Consider the following 17009-nt stretch of genomic DNA (forward strand, 5'->3'; position numbering starts at 1 on the left):
GAGTGTCCGTGTCATCCCAGTATTATCTCACACTAGTATATAGTGATTACATCTCCCGGTGTAGGGGTTTCCGTGTATTATGTCACACTAGTATATAGGAGTGTCCGTGTCATCCCTGTATTATCTCACAATAGTATATAGGAGTGTCCGTGTCATCCCAGTATTATCACACACTAGTATATAGTGATTACGTCTCCTGGTGTAGGGTTTTCCGTGTATTATCACACTAGTATATAGTGATTACGTCTCCCGGTGTAGGGGTTTCCGTGTATTATGTCACACTAGTATATAGTGATTATGTCTCCCGGTGTAGGGGTTTCCGTGTATTATGTCACACTAGTATATAGTGATTACGTCTCCCGGTGTAGGGGTTCCGTGTATTATGTCACACTAGTATATAGTGATTACGTCTCCTGGTGTAGGGTTCCGTGTATTATGTCACACTAGTATATAGTGATTACGTCTCCCGGTGTAGGGGTTTCCGTGTATTATCTCACACTAGTATATAGGAGTTTCCGTGTCATCCCTGTATTATCTCACATTAGTATATAGGAGTGTCCGTGTCATCCCAGTATTATCTCACACTAGTATATAGTGATTACATCTCCCGGTGTAGGGGTTTCCGTGTATTATGTCACACTAGTATATAGTGATTACGTCTCCCGGTGTAGGGGTTCCATGTATTATGTCACACTAGTATATAGTGATTACGTCTCCTGGTGTAGGGGTTCCCGTGTATTATCTCACACTAGTATATAGTGATTACATCTCCCGGTGTAGGGGTTTCCGTGTATTATGTCACACTAGTATATAGTGATTACGTCTCCCGGTGTAGGGGTTTCCGTGTATTATGTCTCACTAGTATATAGTGATTACGTCTCCCGGTGTAGGGGTTTCCGTGTATTATCACACTAGTATATAGTGATTACATCTCCCTGTGTAGGGGTTTCCGTGTATTATCTCACACTAGTATATAGGAGTGTCCGTGTCATCCCTGTATTATCTCACACTAGTATATAGGAGTGTCCGTGTCATCCCTGTATTATCTCACAATAGTATATAGGAGTGTCCGTGTCATCCCAGTATTATCTCACACTAGTATATAGTGATTACATCTCCCGGTGTAGGGGTTTCCGTGTATTATGTCACACTAGTATATAGTGATTACGTCTCCCGGTGTAGGGGTTCCATGTATTATGTCACACTAGTATATAGTGATTACGTCTCCCGGTGTAGGGGTTTCCGTGTATTATCACACTAGTATATAGTGATTACGTCTCCCGGTGTAGGGGTTTCGTGTATTATGTCACACTTGTATATAGTGATTACGTCTCCTGGTGTAGGGGTTTCCGTGTATTATGTCACACTAGTATATAGTGATTACGTCTCCCGGTGTAGGGGTTTCCGTGTATTATGTCACACTAGTATATAGTGATTACGTCTCCCGGTGTAGGGGTTTCCGTGTATTATCACACTAGTATATAGTGATTACGTCTCCCGGTGTAGGGGTTCCGTGTATTATGTCACACTTGTATATAGTGATTACGTCTCCTGGTGTAGGGGTTTCCGTGTATTATGTCACACTAGTATATAGTGATTACGTCTCCCGGTGTAGGGGTTTCCGTGTATTATGTCACACTAGTATATAGTGATTACGTCTCCCGGTGTAGGGGTTCCGTGTATTATGTCACACTTGTATATAGTGATTACATCGCCCGGTGTAGTGGTTTCCGTGTATTATGTCACACTAGTATATAGTGATTACGTCTCCTGGTGTAGGGGTTTCCGTGTATTATGTCACACTAGTATATAGTGATTACGTCTCCCGGTGTAGGGGTTTCCGTGTATTATGTCACACTAGTATATAGTGATTACATCGCCCGGTGTAGGGGTTTCCGTGTATTATCTCACACTAGTATATAGTGCTTACGTCTCCCGGTGTAGAGGTTTCCGTGTATTATATCACACTAGTATATAGTGATTACATCTCCCGGTGTAGGGGTTTCCTTGTATTATCACACACTAGTATATAGTGATTACATCTCCCGGTGTAGGGGTTTCCGTGTATTATCTCACACTAGTATATAGTGCTTACGTCTCCCGGTGTAGGGGTTTCTGTGTATTATCACACACTAGTATATAGTGATTACATCTCCCGGTGTAGGGGTTTCCGTGTATTATGTCACACTAGTATATAGTGATTACATCTCCCGGTGTAGGGGTTTCCTTGTATTATCTCACACTAGTATATAGTGATTACATCTCCCGGTGTAGAGGTTTCCTTGTATTATCTCACACTAGTATATAGTGATTACATCTCCCGGTGTAGAGGTTTCCGTGTATTATCTCACACTAGTATATAGTGCTTACGTCTCCCGGTGTAGGGGTTTCCGTGTATTATATCACACTAGTATATAGTGATTACGTCTCCCGGTGTAGGGGTTTGCTTGTATTATCTCACACTAGTATATAGTGATTACATCTCCCGGTGTAGAGGTTTCCGTGTATTATCTCACACTAGTATATAGTGCTTACGTCTCCCGGTGTAGGGGTTTCCGTGTATTATATCACACTAGTATATAGTGATTACATCTCCCGGTGTAGGGGTTTCCTTGTATTATCTCACACTAGTATATAGTGATTACATCTCCCGGTGTAGAGGTTTCCGTGTATTATCTCACACTAGTATATAGTGATTACATCTCCCGGTGTAGGGGTTCCGTGTATTATGTCACACTAGAATATAGTGATTACATCTCCCGGTGTAGGGGTTTCCATGTATTATGTCACACTAGTATATAGTTATTACATCGCCCGGTGTAGGGGTTTCCGTGTATTATCTCACACTAGTATATAGTGCTTACGTCTCCCGGTGTAGAGGTTTCCATGTATTATGTCACACTAGTATATAGTTATTACATCGCCCGGTGTAGGGGTTTCCGTGTATTATCTCACACTAGTATATAGTGATTACGTCTCCCGGTGTAGGGGTTCCTCTGTTTTGCCCTGGTCCTGCGGAGTGGTACTCACTGTGGGCTACATGATATAATGGTGACGTTCCTCACCTGTATGAATGAGTAAATCCAGCTTTTTATTGCAGGTAGTAGGTCAGTGGGGAGAAGCCAATCATCAGACCTATATTATGTAGTTTTCGGGTCTGTAGTTTGTATTTTGCTCCACGGTCAGTTCCAGTCACCTCTGTATTGTAGAGCCTGTAGGGGATACTCTGCGTAAGAGGAGGAGTTTCACCCTTATTTATCTCTCCAGTCACGCCTCGAGGACAGTTTGGACCAAGCATTGCAGAATGGAGACATTGAAGTGGCGGAGCAACTTAGCGACAGGCTGGCGACCCGTGAGGCAAGTGTACTATGTATAATGATACTGTATATACAGATGTGTCCCTGCTCATTGTGCGACACGTTTACCACGAATGGCATGCCCGCGACATTATCTCCCGCATTGATTATTGTAATAGTCTCCTGACCGGTCTTCCCAAGAAGAGACTCTCACCACTACAATCCATTCTGACTGCAGCTGTGTGGCTAATCTTCCTCGCTAGACGTTCATCGTCTGCAGATCCGCTCTGTCAGTCCCTCCATTGGTTACCGGTATTCTACCGTATTAAATATAAAATACTGTTACTTACATACAAGGCCATTAACCAAACTACACCAACATACATCTCTTCCCTCATCTCATAATATCTCTCAACCCGACCTCTTCGCTCTTCACAAGATCTACGTCTCTCATCCACACGCATTACTCGCTCCCCTGCACGATGCAGGACTTTCTCCAGGCTGCACCCACTCTGTGGAATGCCCTCCCATGCACAATAAGACTTACCTCTAGTCTCCAAACCTTCAAGCGTTCCCTGAAAACTCCCCTCTTCAGACAGCTTATCACATCCCAGAACCGCTCACATTACATTCATAGCTTTCCTATCTAATTACACCCTCTCTGTACAGTCCACATATATACTCACACTTTCTTTCTTCACGTGCCCTTCCTCCTGACCCTGGTTCATCACTGCTGTGATGTGATATCATGCAGCCCACCAAGAACCTTTGTAATCTGGCAGGACCATTATTTAATAAATAGCACCTGTCCTTGTGTATGCTAATGTGTATGTAAGATTGCCAGCAGGGCCCTCCTACCTCTATGACTGTTATTACCCAGTTTTGTTTTTCACTGTTGTGTCCAGTTGTAAAGCGCAGTGGAATATGCTGCGCTATATAAGAAATAGTTAATAAATAAATATTCCACTCCCCACTCATCCACTCCCGTTGAAAGAAATGGGAGCGGTCGTACACTGCAACTAGCTGCGGCTAGCGTGGTCAATTGGTGCAGGTTGTGTTGCCATTGATGTGTCGGGAAGAGTCTGTATGGGGCACCTGTTCAGCTTCCTCTCCTGAGTGTTGGTGTGTGATAGAGGATGAGAAGCATGGTGCCACACTGCATATGATGCCAGGACCGGTGACTGGGCATCACTCCATTCCCCTGGTCCCTGTACATTTTCTTGTGTAGAATAACACTGTGTCCATAGCACATGTAGTCCCAGCAGCACTCTACGTGGCCCCCTGTTGTGTACATTAGTGGTGCTGGGGAACAGACATGATACTGTAGAACTGACCACCCCTCTCCCACTTCCTCTCTGAGTAACGTTTTATAAACCAGTGGGGAGAATAAAATTGTGTATTGTAAGTGATCTTATGTTACAGGCAGCATTGTATGTACAGTCCGGCTGCTGGAGCATGTACTGCCGGTGATCTTATGTTACAGACAGCATTGTATGTACAGTCCGGCTGCTGGAGCATGTACTGTCGGTGATCTTATGTTACAGACAGCATTGTGTGTACAGTCCGGATGCTGGAGCATGTACTGCCGGTGATCTTATGTTACAGACAGCATTGTATGTACAGTCCGGCTGCTGGAGCATGTACTGCCGGTGATCTTATGTTACTGACTGCATTGTGTGTACAGTCCGGATGCTGGAGCATGTACTGCCACTGATCTTATGTTATAGACAGCATTGTATGTACAGTCCGGCTGCTGGAGCATGAACTGCCGCTGATCTTATGTTACACACAGCATTGTATGTACAGTCCGGCTGCTGGAGCATGTACTGCCGCTGATCTTATGTTATAGACAGCATTGTGTGTACAGTCCGGCTGCTGGAGCATGTACTGCCGCTGATCTTATGTTACACACAGCATTGTGTGTACAGTCCGGCTGCTGGAGCATGTACTGCCGGTGATCTTATGTTACAGACAGCATTGTGTGTACAGTCCGGATGCTGGAGCATGTACTGCCACTGATCTTATGTTACAGACAGCATTGTATGTACAGTCCGGATGCTGCAGCATGTACTGCCGGTGATCTTATGTTACACACAGCATTGTATGTACAGTCCGGCTGCTGGAGCATGTACTGCCGGTGATCTTATGTTACATACAGCATTGTGTGTACAGTCCGGCTGCTGGAGCATGTACTGCCACTGATCTTATGTTACACACAGCATTGTATGTACAAGTCCGGCTGCTGGAGCATGTACTGCCACTGATCTTATGTTACAGACAGCATTGTATGTACAGTCCGGATGCTGGAGCATGTACTGCCGGTGATCTTATGTTAGACAGCATTGTATGTACAGTCCGGATGTTGCAGCATGTACTGCCACTGATCTTATGTTACAGACAGCATTGTGTGTACAGTCCGGCTGCTGCAGCATGTACTGCCACTGATCTTATGTTACAGACAGCATTGTATGTACAGTCCGGCTGCTGCAGCATGTACTGCCACTGATCTTATGTTACAGACAGCATTGTATGTACAGTCCGGCTGCTGCAGCATGTACTGCCACTGATCTTATGTTACAGAGAGCATTGTATGTACAGTCCGGCTGCTGCAGCATGTACTGCCACTGATCTTATGTTACAGACAGCATTGTATGTACAGTCCGGCTGCTGGAGCATGTACTGCCGCTGATCTTATGTTACAGACAGCATTGTATGTACAGTCCGGCTGCTGCAGCATGTACTGCCACTGATCTTATGTTACAGACAGCATTGTATGTACAGTCCGGCTGCTGCAGCATGTACTGCCGCTGATCTTATGTTACACACAGCATTGTGTGCACAGTCCGGCTGCTGGAGCATGTACTGCCGCTGATCTTATGTTACATACAGCATTGTGTGTACAGTCCGGCTGCTGGAGCATGTACTGCCACTGATCTTATGTTACAGACAGCATTGTATGTACAGACCGGATGCTGCAGCATGTACTGCCGGTGATCTTATGTTACAGACAGCATTGTGTGTACAGCCCGGCTGCTGGAGCATGTACTGCCACTGATCTTATGTTACAGACAGCATTGTGTGTACAGTCCGGCTGCTGCAGCATGTACTGCCACTGATCTTATGTTACAGACAGCATTGTGTGTACAGTCCGGCTGCTGCAGCATGTACTGCCACTGATCTTATGTTACAGACAGCATTGTGTGTACAGTCCGGATGCTGCAGCATGTACTGCCGCTGATCTTATGTTACAGACCGCATTGTGTGTACAGTCCGGCTGCTGCAGCATGTACTGCCACTGATCTTATGTTACAGACAGCATTGTGTGCCCAGTCCGGCTGCTGCAGCATGTACTGCCACTGATCTTATGTTACACACAGCATTGTATGTACAGTCCGGATGCTGGAGCATGTACTGCCACTGATCTTATGTTACAGACAGCATTGTGTGTACAGTCCGGATGCTGCAGCATGTACTGCCGCTGATCTTATGTTACAGACCGCATTGTATGTACAGTCCGGCTGCTGGAGCATGTACTGCCGGTGATCTTATGTTACAGACAGCATTGTGTGTACAGTCCGGATGCTGGAGCATGTACTGCCACTGATCTTATGTTACAGACAGCATTGTGTGTACAGTCCGGATGCTGCAGCATGTACTGCCGCTGATCTTATGTTACAGACCGCATTGTATGTACAGTCCGGCTGCTGGAGCATGTACTGCCGGTGATCTTATGTTACATACAGCATTGTATGTACAGTCCGGCTGCTGCAGCATGTACTGCCGCTGATCTTATGTTACATACAGCATTGTGTGTACAGTCCGGCTGCTGCAGCATGTACTGCCGCTGATCTTATGTTACAATCAGCATTGTATGTACAGTCCGGCTGCTGGAGCATGTACTGCCGGTGATCTTATGTTACATACAGCATTGTATGTACAGTCCGGCTGCTGCAGCATGTACTGCCGCTGATCTTATGTTACATACAGCATTGTGTGTACAGTCCGGCTGCTGCAGCATGTACTGCCGGTGATCTTATGTTACACACAGCATTGTGTGTACAGTCCGGATGCTGGAGCATGTACTGCCGCTTATCTTATGTTACAGACAGCATTGTATGTACAGTCCGGCTGCTGGAGCATGTACTGCCACTGATCTTATGTTACAGACAGCATTGTATGTACAGTCCGGCTGCTGCAGCATGTACTGCCACTGATCTTATGTTACAGACAGCATTGTGTGTCCAGTCCGGCTGCTGCAGCATGTACTGCCACTGATCTTATGTTACAGACAGCATTGTGTGTACAGTCCGGATGCTGCAGCATGTACTGCCGCTGATCTTATGTTACAGACCGCATTGTATGTACAGTCCGGCTGCTGGAGCATGTACTGCCGGTGATCTTATGTTACATACAGCATTGTATGTACAGTCCGGCTGCTGCAGCATGTACTGCCGCTGATCTTATGTTACAGGCAGCATTGTGTGTCCAGTCCGGATGCTGGAGCATGTACTGCCACTGATCTTATGTTACAGACAGCATTGTATGTACAGTCCGGCTGCTGGAGCATGTACTGCCGGTGATCTTATGTTACAGACAGCATTGTATGTACAGTCCGGATGTTGCAGCATGTACTGCCACTGATCTTATGTTACAGGCAGCATTGTGTGTACAGTCCGGCTGCTGCAGCATGTACTGCCGGTGATCTTATGTTACAGACAGCATTGTATGTACAGTCCGGCTGCTGGAGCATGTACTGCCGGTGATCTTATGTTACAGACAGCATTGTATGTACAGTCCGGATGCTGGAGCATGTACTGGCGGTGATCTTATGTTACACACAGCATTGTATGTACAGTCCGGATGCTGGAGCATGTACTGCCACTGATCTTATGTTACAGGCAGCATTGTGTGTACAGTCCGGCTGCTGCAGCATGTACTGCCGGTGATCTTATGTTACAGACAGCATTGTGTGTACAGTCCGGCTGCTGGAGCATGTACTGCCGGTGATCTTATGTTACAGGCAACATTGTGAGTACAGTCCGGATGCTGGAGCATGTACTGCCGGTGATCTTATGTTACAGACAGCATTGTGTGTACAGTCCGGATGCTGCAGCATGTACTGCCGGTGATCTTATGTTACACACAGCATTGTATGTACAGTCCGGATGCTGCAGCATGTACTGCCGCTGATCTTATGTTACAGGCAGCATTGTGTGTACAGTCCGGCTGCTGGAGCATGTACTGCCGGTGATCTTATGTTACACACAGCATTGTATGTACAGTCCGGCTGCTGGAGCATGTACTGCTGCTGAACTTATGTTACTGACTGCATTGTGTGTACAGTCCGGCTGCTGCAGCATGTACTGCCGGTGATTTTATGTTACAAACAGCATTGTATGTACAGTCCGGATGCTGCAGCATGTACTGCCAGTGATCTTATGTTACACACAGCATTGTATGTACAGTCCGGATGCTGCAGCATGTACTGCCGGTGATCTTGTGTTACAGACAGCATTGTATGTACAGTCCGGCTGCTGGAGCATGTACTGCCACTGATCTTATGTTACAGACAGCATTGTATGTACAGTCCGGCTGCTGGAGCATTTACTGCCGGTGATCTTATGTTACAGACATCATTGTGTGTACAGTCCGGCTGCTGGAGCATGTACTGCCACTGATCTTATGTTACAGACAGCATTGTATGTACAGTCCGGCTGCTGGAGCATGTACTGCCGGTGATCTTATGTTACAGACAGCATTGTGTGTACAGTCCGGCTGCTGCAGCATGTACTGCCACTGATCTTATGTTACAGACAGCATTGTATGCACAGTCCGGCTGCTGGAGCATGAACTGCCGGTGATCTTATGTTACAGACAGCATTGTATGTACAGTCCGGCTGCTGCAGCATGTACTGCCACTGATCTTATGTTACAGACAGCATTGTATGTACAGTCCGGCTGCTAGAGCATGAACTGCCGCTGATCTTATGTTATAGACAGCATTGTGTGTACAGTCCGGCTGCTGGAGCATGAACTGCCGGTGATCTTATGTTACACACAGCATTGTATGTACAGTCCGGCTGCTGCAGCATGTACTGCCGCTGATCTTATGTTACAGACAGCATTGTGTGTACAGTCCGGATGCTGGAGCATGTACTGCCGCTGTTCTTATGTTACATACAGCATTGTATGTACAGTCCGGCTGCTGGAGCATGTACTGCCGGTGATCTTATGTTACATACAGCATTGTATGTACAGTCCGGCTGCTGCAGCATGTACTGCCGCTGATCTTATGTTACATACAGCATTGTGTGTACAGTCCGGCTGCTGCAGCATGTACTGCCGGTGATCTTATGTTACACACAGCATTGTGTGTACAGTCCGGATGCTGGAGCATGTACTGCCGCTTATCTTATGTTACAGACAGCATTGTATGTACAGTCCGGCTGCTGGAGCATGTACTGCCACTGATCTTATGTTACAGACAGCATTGTATGTACAGTCCGGCTGCTGCAGCATGTACTGCCACTGATCTTATGTTACAGACAGCATTGTGTGTCCAGTCCGGCTGCTGCAGCATGTACTGCCACTGATCTTATGTTACAGACAGCATTGTGTGTACAGTCCGGATGCTGCAGCATGTACTGCCGCTGATCTTATGTTACAGACCGCATTGTATGTACAGTCCGGCTGCTGGAGCATGTACTGCCGGTGATCTTATGTTACATACAGCATTGTATGTACAGTCCGGCTGCTGCAGCATGTACTGCCGCTGATCTTATGTTACAGGCAGCATTGTGTGTCCAGTCCGGATGCTGGAGCATGTACTGCCACTGATCTTATGTTACAGACAGCATTGTATGTACAGTCCGGCTGCTGGAGCATGTACTGCCGGTGATCTTATGTTACAGACAGCATTGTATGTACAGTCCGGATGTTGCAGCATGTACTGCCACTGATCTTATGTTACAGGCAGCATTGTGTGTACAGTCCGGCTGCTGCAGCATGTACTGCCGGTGATCTTATGTTACAGACAGCATTGTATGTACAGTCCGGCTGCTGGAGCATGTACTGCCGGTGATCTTATGTTACAGACAGCATTGTATGTACAGTCCGGCTGCTGCAGCATGTACTGCCACTGATCTTATGTTACACACAGCATTGTATGTACAGTCCGGATGCTGCAGCATGTACTGCCACTGATCTTATGTTACAGAGAGCATTGTATGTACAGTCCGGCTGCTGCAGCATGTACTGCCACTGATCTTATGTTACAGACAGCATTGTATGTACAGTCCGGCTGCTGGAGCATGTACTGCCGCTGATCTTATGTTACAGACAGCATTGTATGTACAGTCCGGCTGCTGCAGCATGTACTGCCACTGATCTTATGTTACAGACAGCATTGTATGTACAGTCCGGCTGCTGCAGCATGTACTGCCGCTGATCTTATGTTACACACAGCATTGTGTGCACAGTCCGGCTGCTGGAGCATGTACTGCCGCTGATCTTATGTTACATACAGCATTGTGTGTACAGTCCGGCTGCTGGAGCATGTACTGCCACTGATCTTATGTTACAGACAGCATTGTATGTACAGACCGGATGCTGCAGCATGTACTGCCGGTGATCTTATGTTACAGACAGCATTGTGTGTACAGCCCGGCTGCTGGAGCATGTACTGCCACTGATCTTATGTTACAGACAGCATTGTGTGTACAGTCCGGCTGCTGCATCATGTACTGCCACTGATCTTATGTTACAGACAGCATTGTGTGTACAGTCCGGCTGCTGCAGCATGTACTGCCACTGATCTTATGTTACAGACAGCATTGTGTGTACAGTCCGGATGCTGCAGCATGTACTGCCGCTGATCTTATGATACAGACCGCATTGTGTGTACAGTCCGGCTGCTGCAGCATGTACTGCCACTGATCTTATGTTACAGACAGCATTGTGTGCCCAGTCCGGCTGCTGCAGCATGTACTGCCACTGATCTTATGTTACACACAGCATTGTATGTACAGTCCGGATGCTGGAGCATGTACTGCCACTGATCTTATGTTACAGACAGCATTGTGTGTACAGTCCGGATGCTGCAGCATGTACTGCCGCTGATCTTATGTTACAGACCGCATTGTATGTACAGTCCGGCTGCTGGAGCATGTACTGCCGGTGATCTTATGTTACAGACAGCATTGTGTGTACAGTCCGGATGCTGGAGCATGTACTGCCACTGATCTTATGTTACAGACAGCATTGTGTGTACAGTCCGGATGCTGCAGCATGTACTGCCGCTGATCTTATGTTACAGACCGCATTGTATGTACAGTCCGGCTGCTGGAGCATGTACTGCCGGTGATCTTATGTTACATACAGCATTGTATGTACAGTCCGGCTGCTGGAGCATGTACTGCCGGTGATCTTATGTTACATACAGCATTGTATGTACAGTCCGGCTGCTGCAGCATGTACTGCCGCTGATCTTATGTTACATACAGCATTGTGTGTACAGTCCGGCTGCTGCAGCATGTACTGCCGGTGATCTTATGTTACACACAGCATTGTGTGTACAGTCCGGATGCTGGAGCATGTACTGCCGCTTATCTTATGTTACAGACAGCATTGTATGTACAGTCCGGCTGCTGGAGCATGTACTGCCACTGATCTTATGTTACACACAGCATTGTGTGTACAGTCCGGATGCTGGAGCATGTACTGCCGCTTATCTTATGTTACAGACAGCATTGTATGTACAGTCCGGCTGCTGCAGCATGTACTGCCACTGATCTTATGTTACAGACAGCATTGTATGTACAGTCCGGCTGCTGCAGCATGTACTGCCACTGATCTTATGTTACAGACAGCATTGTGTGTCCTGTCCGGCTGCTGCAGCATGTACTGCCACTGATCTTATGTTACAGACAGCATTGTGTGTACAGTCCGGATGCTGCAGCATGTACTGCCGCTGATCTTATGTTACAGACCGCATTGTATGTACAGTCCGGCTGCTGGAGCATGTACTGCCGGTGATCTTATGTTACATACAGCATTGTATGTACAGTCCGGCTGCTGCAGCATGTACTGCCGCTGATCTTATGTTACAGGCAGCATTGTGTGTCCAGTCCGGATGCTGGAGCATGTACTGCCACTGATCTTATGTTACAGACAGCATTGTATGTACAGTCCGGCTGCTGGAGCATGTACTGCCGCTGATCTTATGTTACAGACAGCATTGTATGTACAGTCCGGCTGCTGCAGCATGTACTGCCACTGATCTTATGTTACAGACAGCATTGTATGTACAGTCCGGCTGCTGCAGCATGTACTGCCGCTGATCTTATGTTACACACAGCATTGTGTGCACAGTCCGGCTGCTGGAGCATGTACTGCCGCTGATCTTATGTTACATACAGCATTGTGTGTACAGTCCGGCTGCTGGAGCATGTACTGCCACTGATCTTATGTTACAGACAGCATTGTATGTACAGACCGGATGCTGCAGCATGTACTGCCGGTGATCTTATGTTACAGACAGCATTGTGTGTACAGCCCGGCTGCTGGAGCATGTACTGCCACTGATCTTATGTTACAGACAGCATTGTGTGTACAGTCCGGCTGCTGCATCATGTACTGCCACTGATCTTATGTTACAGACAGCATTGTGTGTACAGTCCGGCTGCTGCAGCATGTACTGCCACTGATCTTATGTTACAGACAGCATTGTGTGTACAGTCCGGATGCTGCAGCATGTACTGCCGCTGATCTTATGATACAGACCGCATTGTGTGTACAGTCCGGCTGCTGCAGCATGTACTGCCACTGATCTTATGTTACAGACAGCATTGTGTGCCCAGTCCGGCTGCTGCAGCATGTACTGCCACTGATCTTATGTTACACACAGCATTGTATGTACAGTCCGGATGCTGGAGCATGTACTGCCACTGATCTTATGTTACAGACAGCATTGTGTGTACAGTCCGGATGCTGCAGCATGTACTGCCGCTGATCTTATGTTACAGACCGCATTGTATGTACAGTCCGGCTGCTGGAGCATGTACTGCCGGTGATCTTATGTTACAGACAGCATTGTGTGTACAGTCCGGATGCTGGAGCATGTACTGCCACTGATCTTATGTTACAGACAGCATTGTGTGTACAGTCCGGATGCTGCAGCATGTACTGCCGCTGATCTTATGTTACAGACCGCATTGTATGTACAGTCCGGCTGCTGGAGCATGTACTGCCGGTGATCTTATGTTACATACAGCATTGTATGTACAGTCCGGCTGCTGGAGCATGTACTGCCGGTGATCTTATGTTACATACAGCATTGTATGTACAGTCCGGCTGCTGCAGCATGTACTGCCGCTGATCTTATGTTACATACAGCATTGTGTGTACAGTCCGGCTGCTGCAGCATGTACTGCCGGTGATCTTATGTTACACACAGCATTGTGTGTACAGTCCGGATGCTGGAGCATGTACTGCCGCTTATCTTATGTTACAGACAGCATTGTATGTACAGTCCGGCTGCTGGAGCATGTACTGCCACTGATCTTATGTTACACACAGCATTGTGTGTACAGTCCGGATGCTGGAGCATGTACTGCCGCTTATCTTATGTTACAGACAGCATTGTATGTACAGTCCGGCTGCTGCAGCATGTACTGCCACTGATCTTATGTTACAGACAGCATTGTATGTACAGTCCGGCTGCTGCAGCATGTACTGCCACTGATCTTATGTTACAGACAGCATTGTGTGTCCTGTCCGGCTGCTGCAGCATGTACTGCCACTGATCTTATGTTACAGACAGCATTGTGTGTACAGTCCGGATGCTGCAGCATGTACTGCCGCTGATCTTATGTTACAGACCGCATTGTATGTACAGTCCGGCTGCTGGAGCATGTACTGCCGGTGATCTTATGTTACATACAGCATTGTATGTACAGTCCGGCTGCTGCAGCATGTACTGCCGCTGATCTTATGTTACAGGCAGCATTGTGTGTCCAGTCCGGATGCTGGAGCATGTACTGCCACTGATCTTATGTTACAGACAGCATTGTATGTACAGTCCGGCTGCTGGAGCATGTACTGCCGGTGATCTTATGTTACAGACAGCATTGTATGTACAGTCCGGATGTTGCAGCATGTACTGCCACTGATCTTATGTTACAGACAGCATTGTATGTACAGTCCGGCTGCTGGAGCATGTACTGCCACTGATCTTATGTTACACACAGCATTGTGTGTACAGTCCGGATGCTGGAGCATGTACTGCCGCTTATCTTATGTTACAGACAGCATTGTATGTACAGTCCGGCTGCTGCAGCATGTACTGCCACTGATCTTATGTTACAGACAGCATTGTATGTACAGTCCGGCTGCTGCAGCATGTACTGCCACTGATCTTATGTTACAGACAGCATTGTGTGTCCAGTCCGGCTGCTGCAGCATGTACTGCCACTGATCTTATGTTACAGACAGCATTGTGTGTACAGTCCGGATGCTGCAGCATGTACTGCCGCTGATCTTATGTTACAGACCGCATTGTATGTACAGTCCGGCTGCTGGAGCATGTACTGCCGGTGATCTTATGTTACATACAGCATTGTATGTACAGTCCGGCTGCTGCAGCATGTACTGCCGCTGATCTTATGTTACAGGCAGCATTGTGTGTCCAGTCCGGATGCTGGAGCATGTACTGCCACTGATCTTATGTTACAGACAGCATTGTATGTACAGTCCGGCTGCTGGAGCATGTACTGCCGGTGATCTTATGTTACAGACAGCATTGTATGTACAGTCCGGATGTTGCAGCATGTACTGCCACTGATCTTATGTTACAGACAGCATTGTATGTACAGTCCGGCTGCTGGAGCATGTACTGCCGGTGATCTTATGTTACAGACAGCATTGTATGTACAGTCCGGATGCTGGAGCATGTACTGGCGGTGATCTTATGTTACACACAGCATTGTATGTACAGTCCGGATGCTGGAGCATGTACTGCCACTGATCTTATGTTACAGGCAGCATTGTGTGTACAGTCCGGCTGCTGCAGCATGTACTGCCGGTGATCTTATGTTACAGACAGCATTGTATGTACAGTCCGGCTGCTGGAGCATGTACTGCCGGTGATCTTATGTTACAGACAGCATTGTGTGTACAGTCCGGCTGCTGGAGCATGTACTGCCGGTGATCTTATGTTACAGGCAACATTGTGAGTACAGTCCGGATGCTGGAGCATGTACTGCCGGTGATCTTATGTTACAGACAGCATTGTGTGTACAGTCCGGATGCTGCAGCATGTACTGCCGGTGATCTTATGTTACACACAGCATTGTATGTACAGTCCGGATGCTGCAGCATGTACTGCCGCTGATCTTATGTTACAGGCAGCATTGTGTGTACAGTCCGGCTGCTGGAGCATGTACTGCCGGTGATCTTATGTTACACACAGCATTGTATGTACAGTCCGGCTGCTGGAGCATGTACTGCTGCTGAACTTATGTTACTGACTGCATTGTGTGTACAGTCCGGCTGCTGCAGCATGTACTGCCAGTGATTTTATGTTACAAACAGCATTGTATGTACAGTCCGGATGCTGCAGCATGTACTGCCAGTGATCTTATGTTACACACAGCATTGTATGTACAGTCCGGATGCTGCAGCATGTACTGCCGGTGATCTTGTGTTACAGACAGCATTGTATGTACAGTCCGGCTGCTGGAGCATGTACTGCCACTGATCTTATGTTACAGACAGCATTGTATGTACAGTCCGGCTGCTGGAGCATTTACTGCCGGTGATCTTATGTTACAGACATCATTGTGTGTACAGTCCGGCTGCTGGAGCATGTACTGCCACTGATCTTATGTTACAGACAGCATTGTATGTACAGTCCGGCTGCTGGAGCATGTACTGCCGGTGATCTTATGTTACAGACAGCATTGTGTGTACAGTCCGGCTGCTGCAGCATGTACTGCCACTGATCTTATGTTACAGACAGCATTGTATGCACAGTCCGGCTGCTGGAGCATGAACTGCCGGTGATCTTATGTTACAGACAGCATTGTATGTACAGTCCGGCTGCTGCAGCATGTACTGCCACTGATCTTATGTTACAGACAGCATTGTATGTACAGTCCGGCTGCTAGAGCATGAACTGCCGCTGATCTTATGTTATAGACAGCATTGTGTGTACAGTCCGGCTGCTGGAGCATGAACTGCCGGTGATCTTATGTTACACACAGCATTGTATGTACAGTCCGGCTGCTGCAGCATGTACTGCCGCTGATCTTATGTTACAGACAGCATTGTGTGTACAGTCCGGATGCTGGAGCATGTACTGCCGCTGTTCTTATGTTACATACAGCATTGTATGTACAGTCCGGCTGCTGGAGCATGTACTGCCGGTGATCTTATGTTACATACAGCATTGTATGTACAGTCCGGCTGCTGCAGCATGTACTGCCGCTGATCTTATGTTACATACAGCATTGTGTGTACAGTCCGGCTGCTGCAGCATGTACTGCCGGTGATCTTATGTTACACACAGCATTGTGTGTACAGTCCGGATGCTGGAGCATGTACTGCCGCTTATCTTATGTTACAGACAGCATTGTATGTACAGTCCGGCTGCTGGAGCATGTACTGCCACTGATCTTATGTTACAGACAGCATTGTATGTACAGTCCGGCTGCTGCA

At 47.3% G+C, this 17009-nt stretch overlaps 1 protein-coding gene across 1 annotated transcript in view; it reads left to right on the forward strand.

Moving 5' to 3' along the window:
* Positions 1 to 17009, forward strand: part of FAM204A (family with sequence similarity 204 member A) — a 121453-nt gene that overhangs the window by 59787 nt on the left and 44657 nt on the right. The window contains exon 5 of the mRNA XM_063950134.1: positions 3268 to 3357. Coding sequence (XP_063806204.1) covers positions 3268 to 3357 — 90 coding nt within the window. The remainder of the gene's footprint in view (positions 1 to 3267; positions 3358 to 17009) is intronic.

The sequence above is a fragment of the Pseudophryne corroboree genome (genome assembly GCF_028390025.1).
Source record: "Pseudophryne corroboree isolate aPseCor3 chromosome 3 unlocalized genomic scaffold, aPseCor3.hap2 SUPER_3_unloc_67, whole genome shotgun sequence".
NCBI lineage: Eukaryota > Metazoa > Chordata > Amphibia > Anura > Myobatrachidae > Pseudophryne > Pseudophryne corroboree.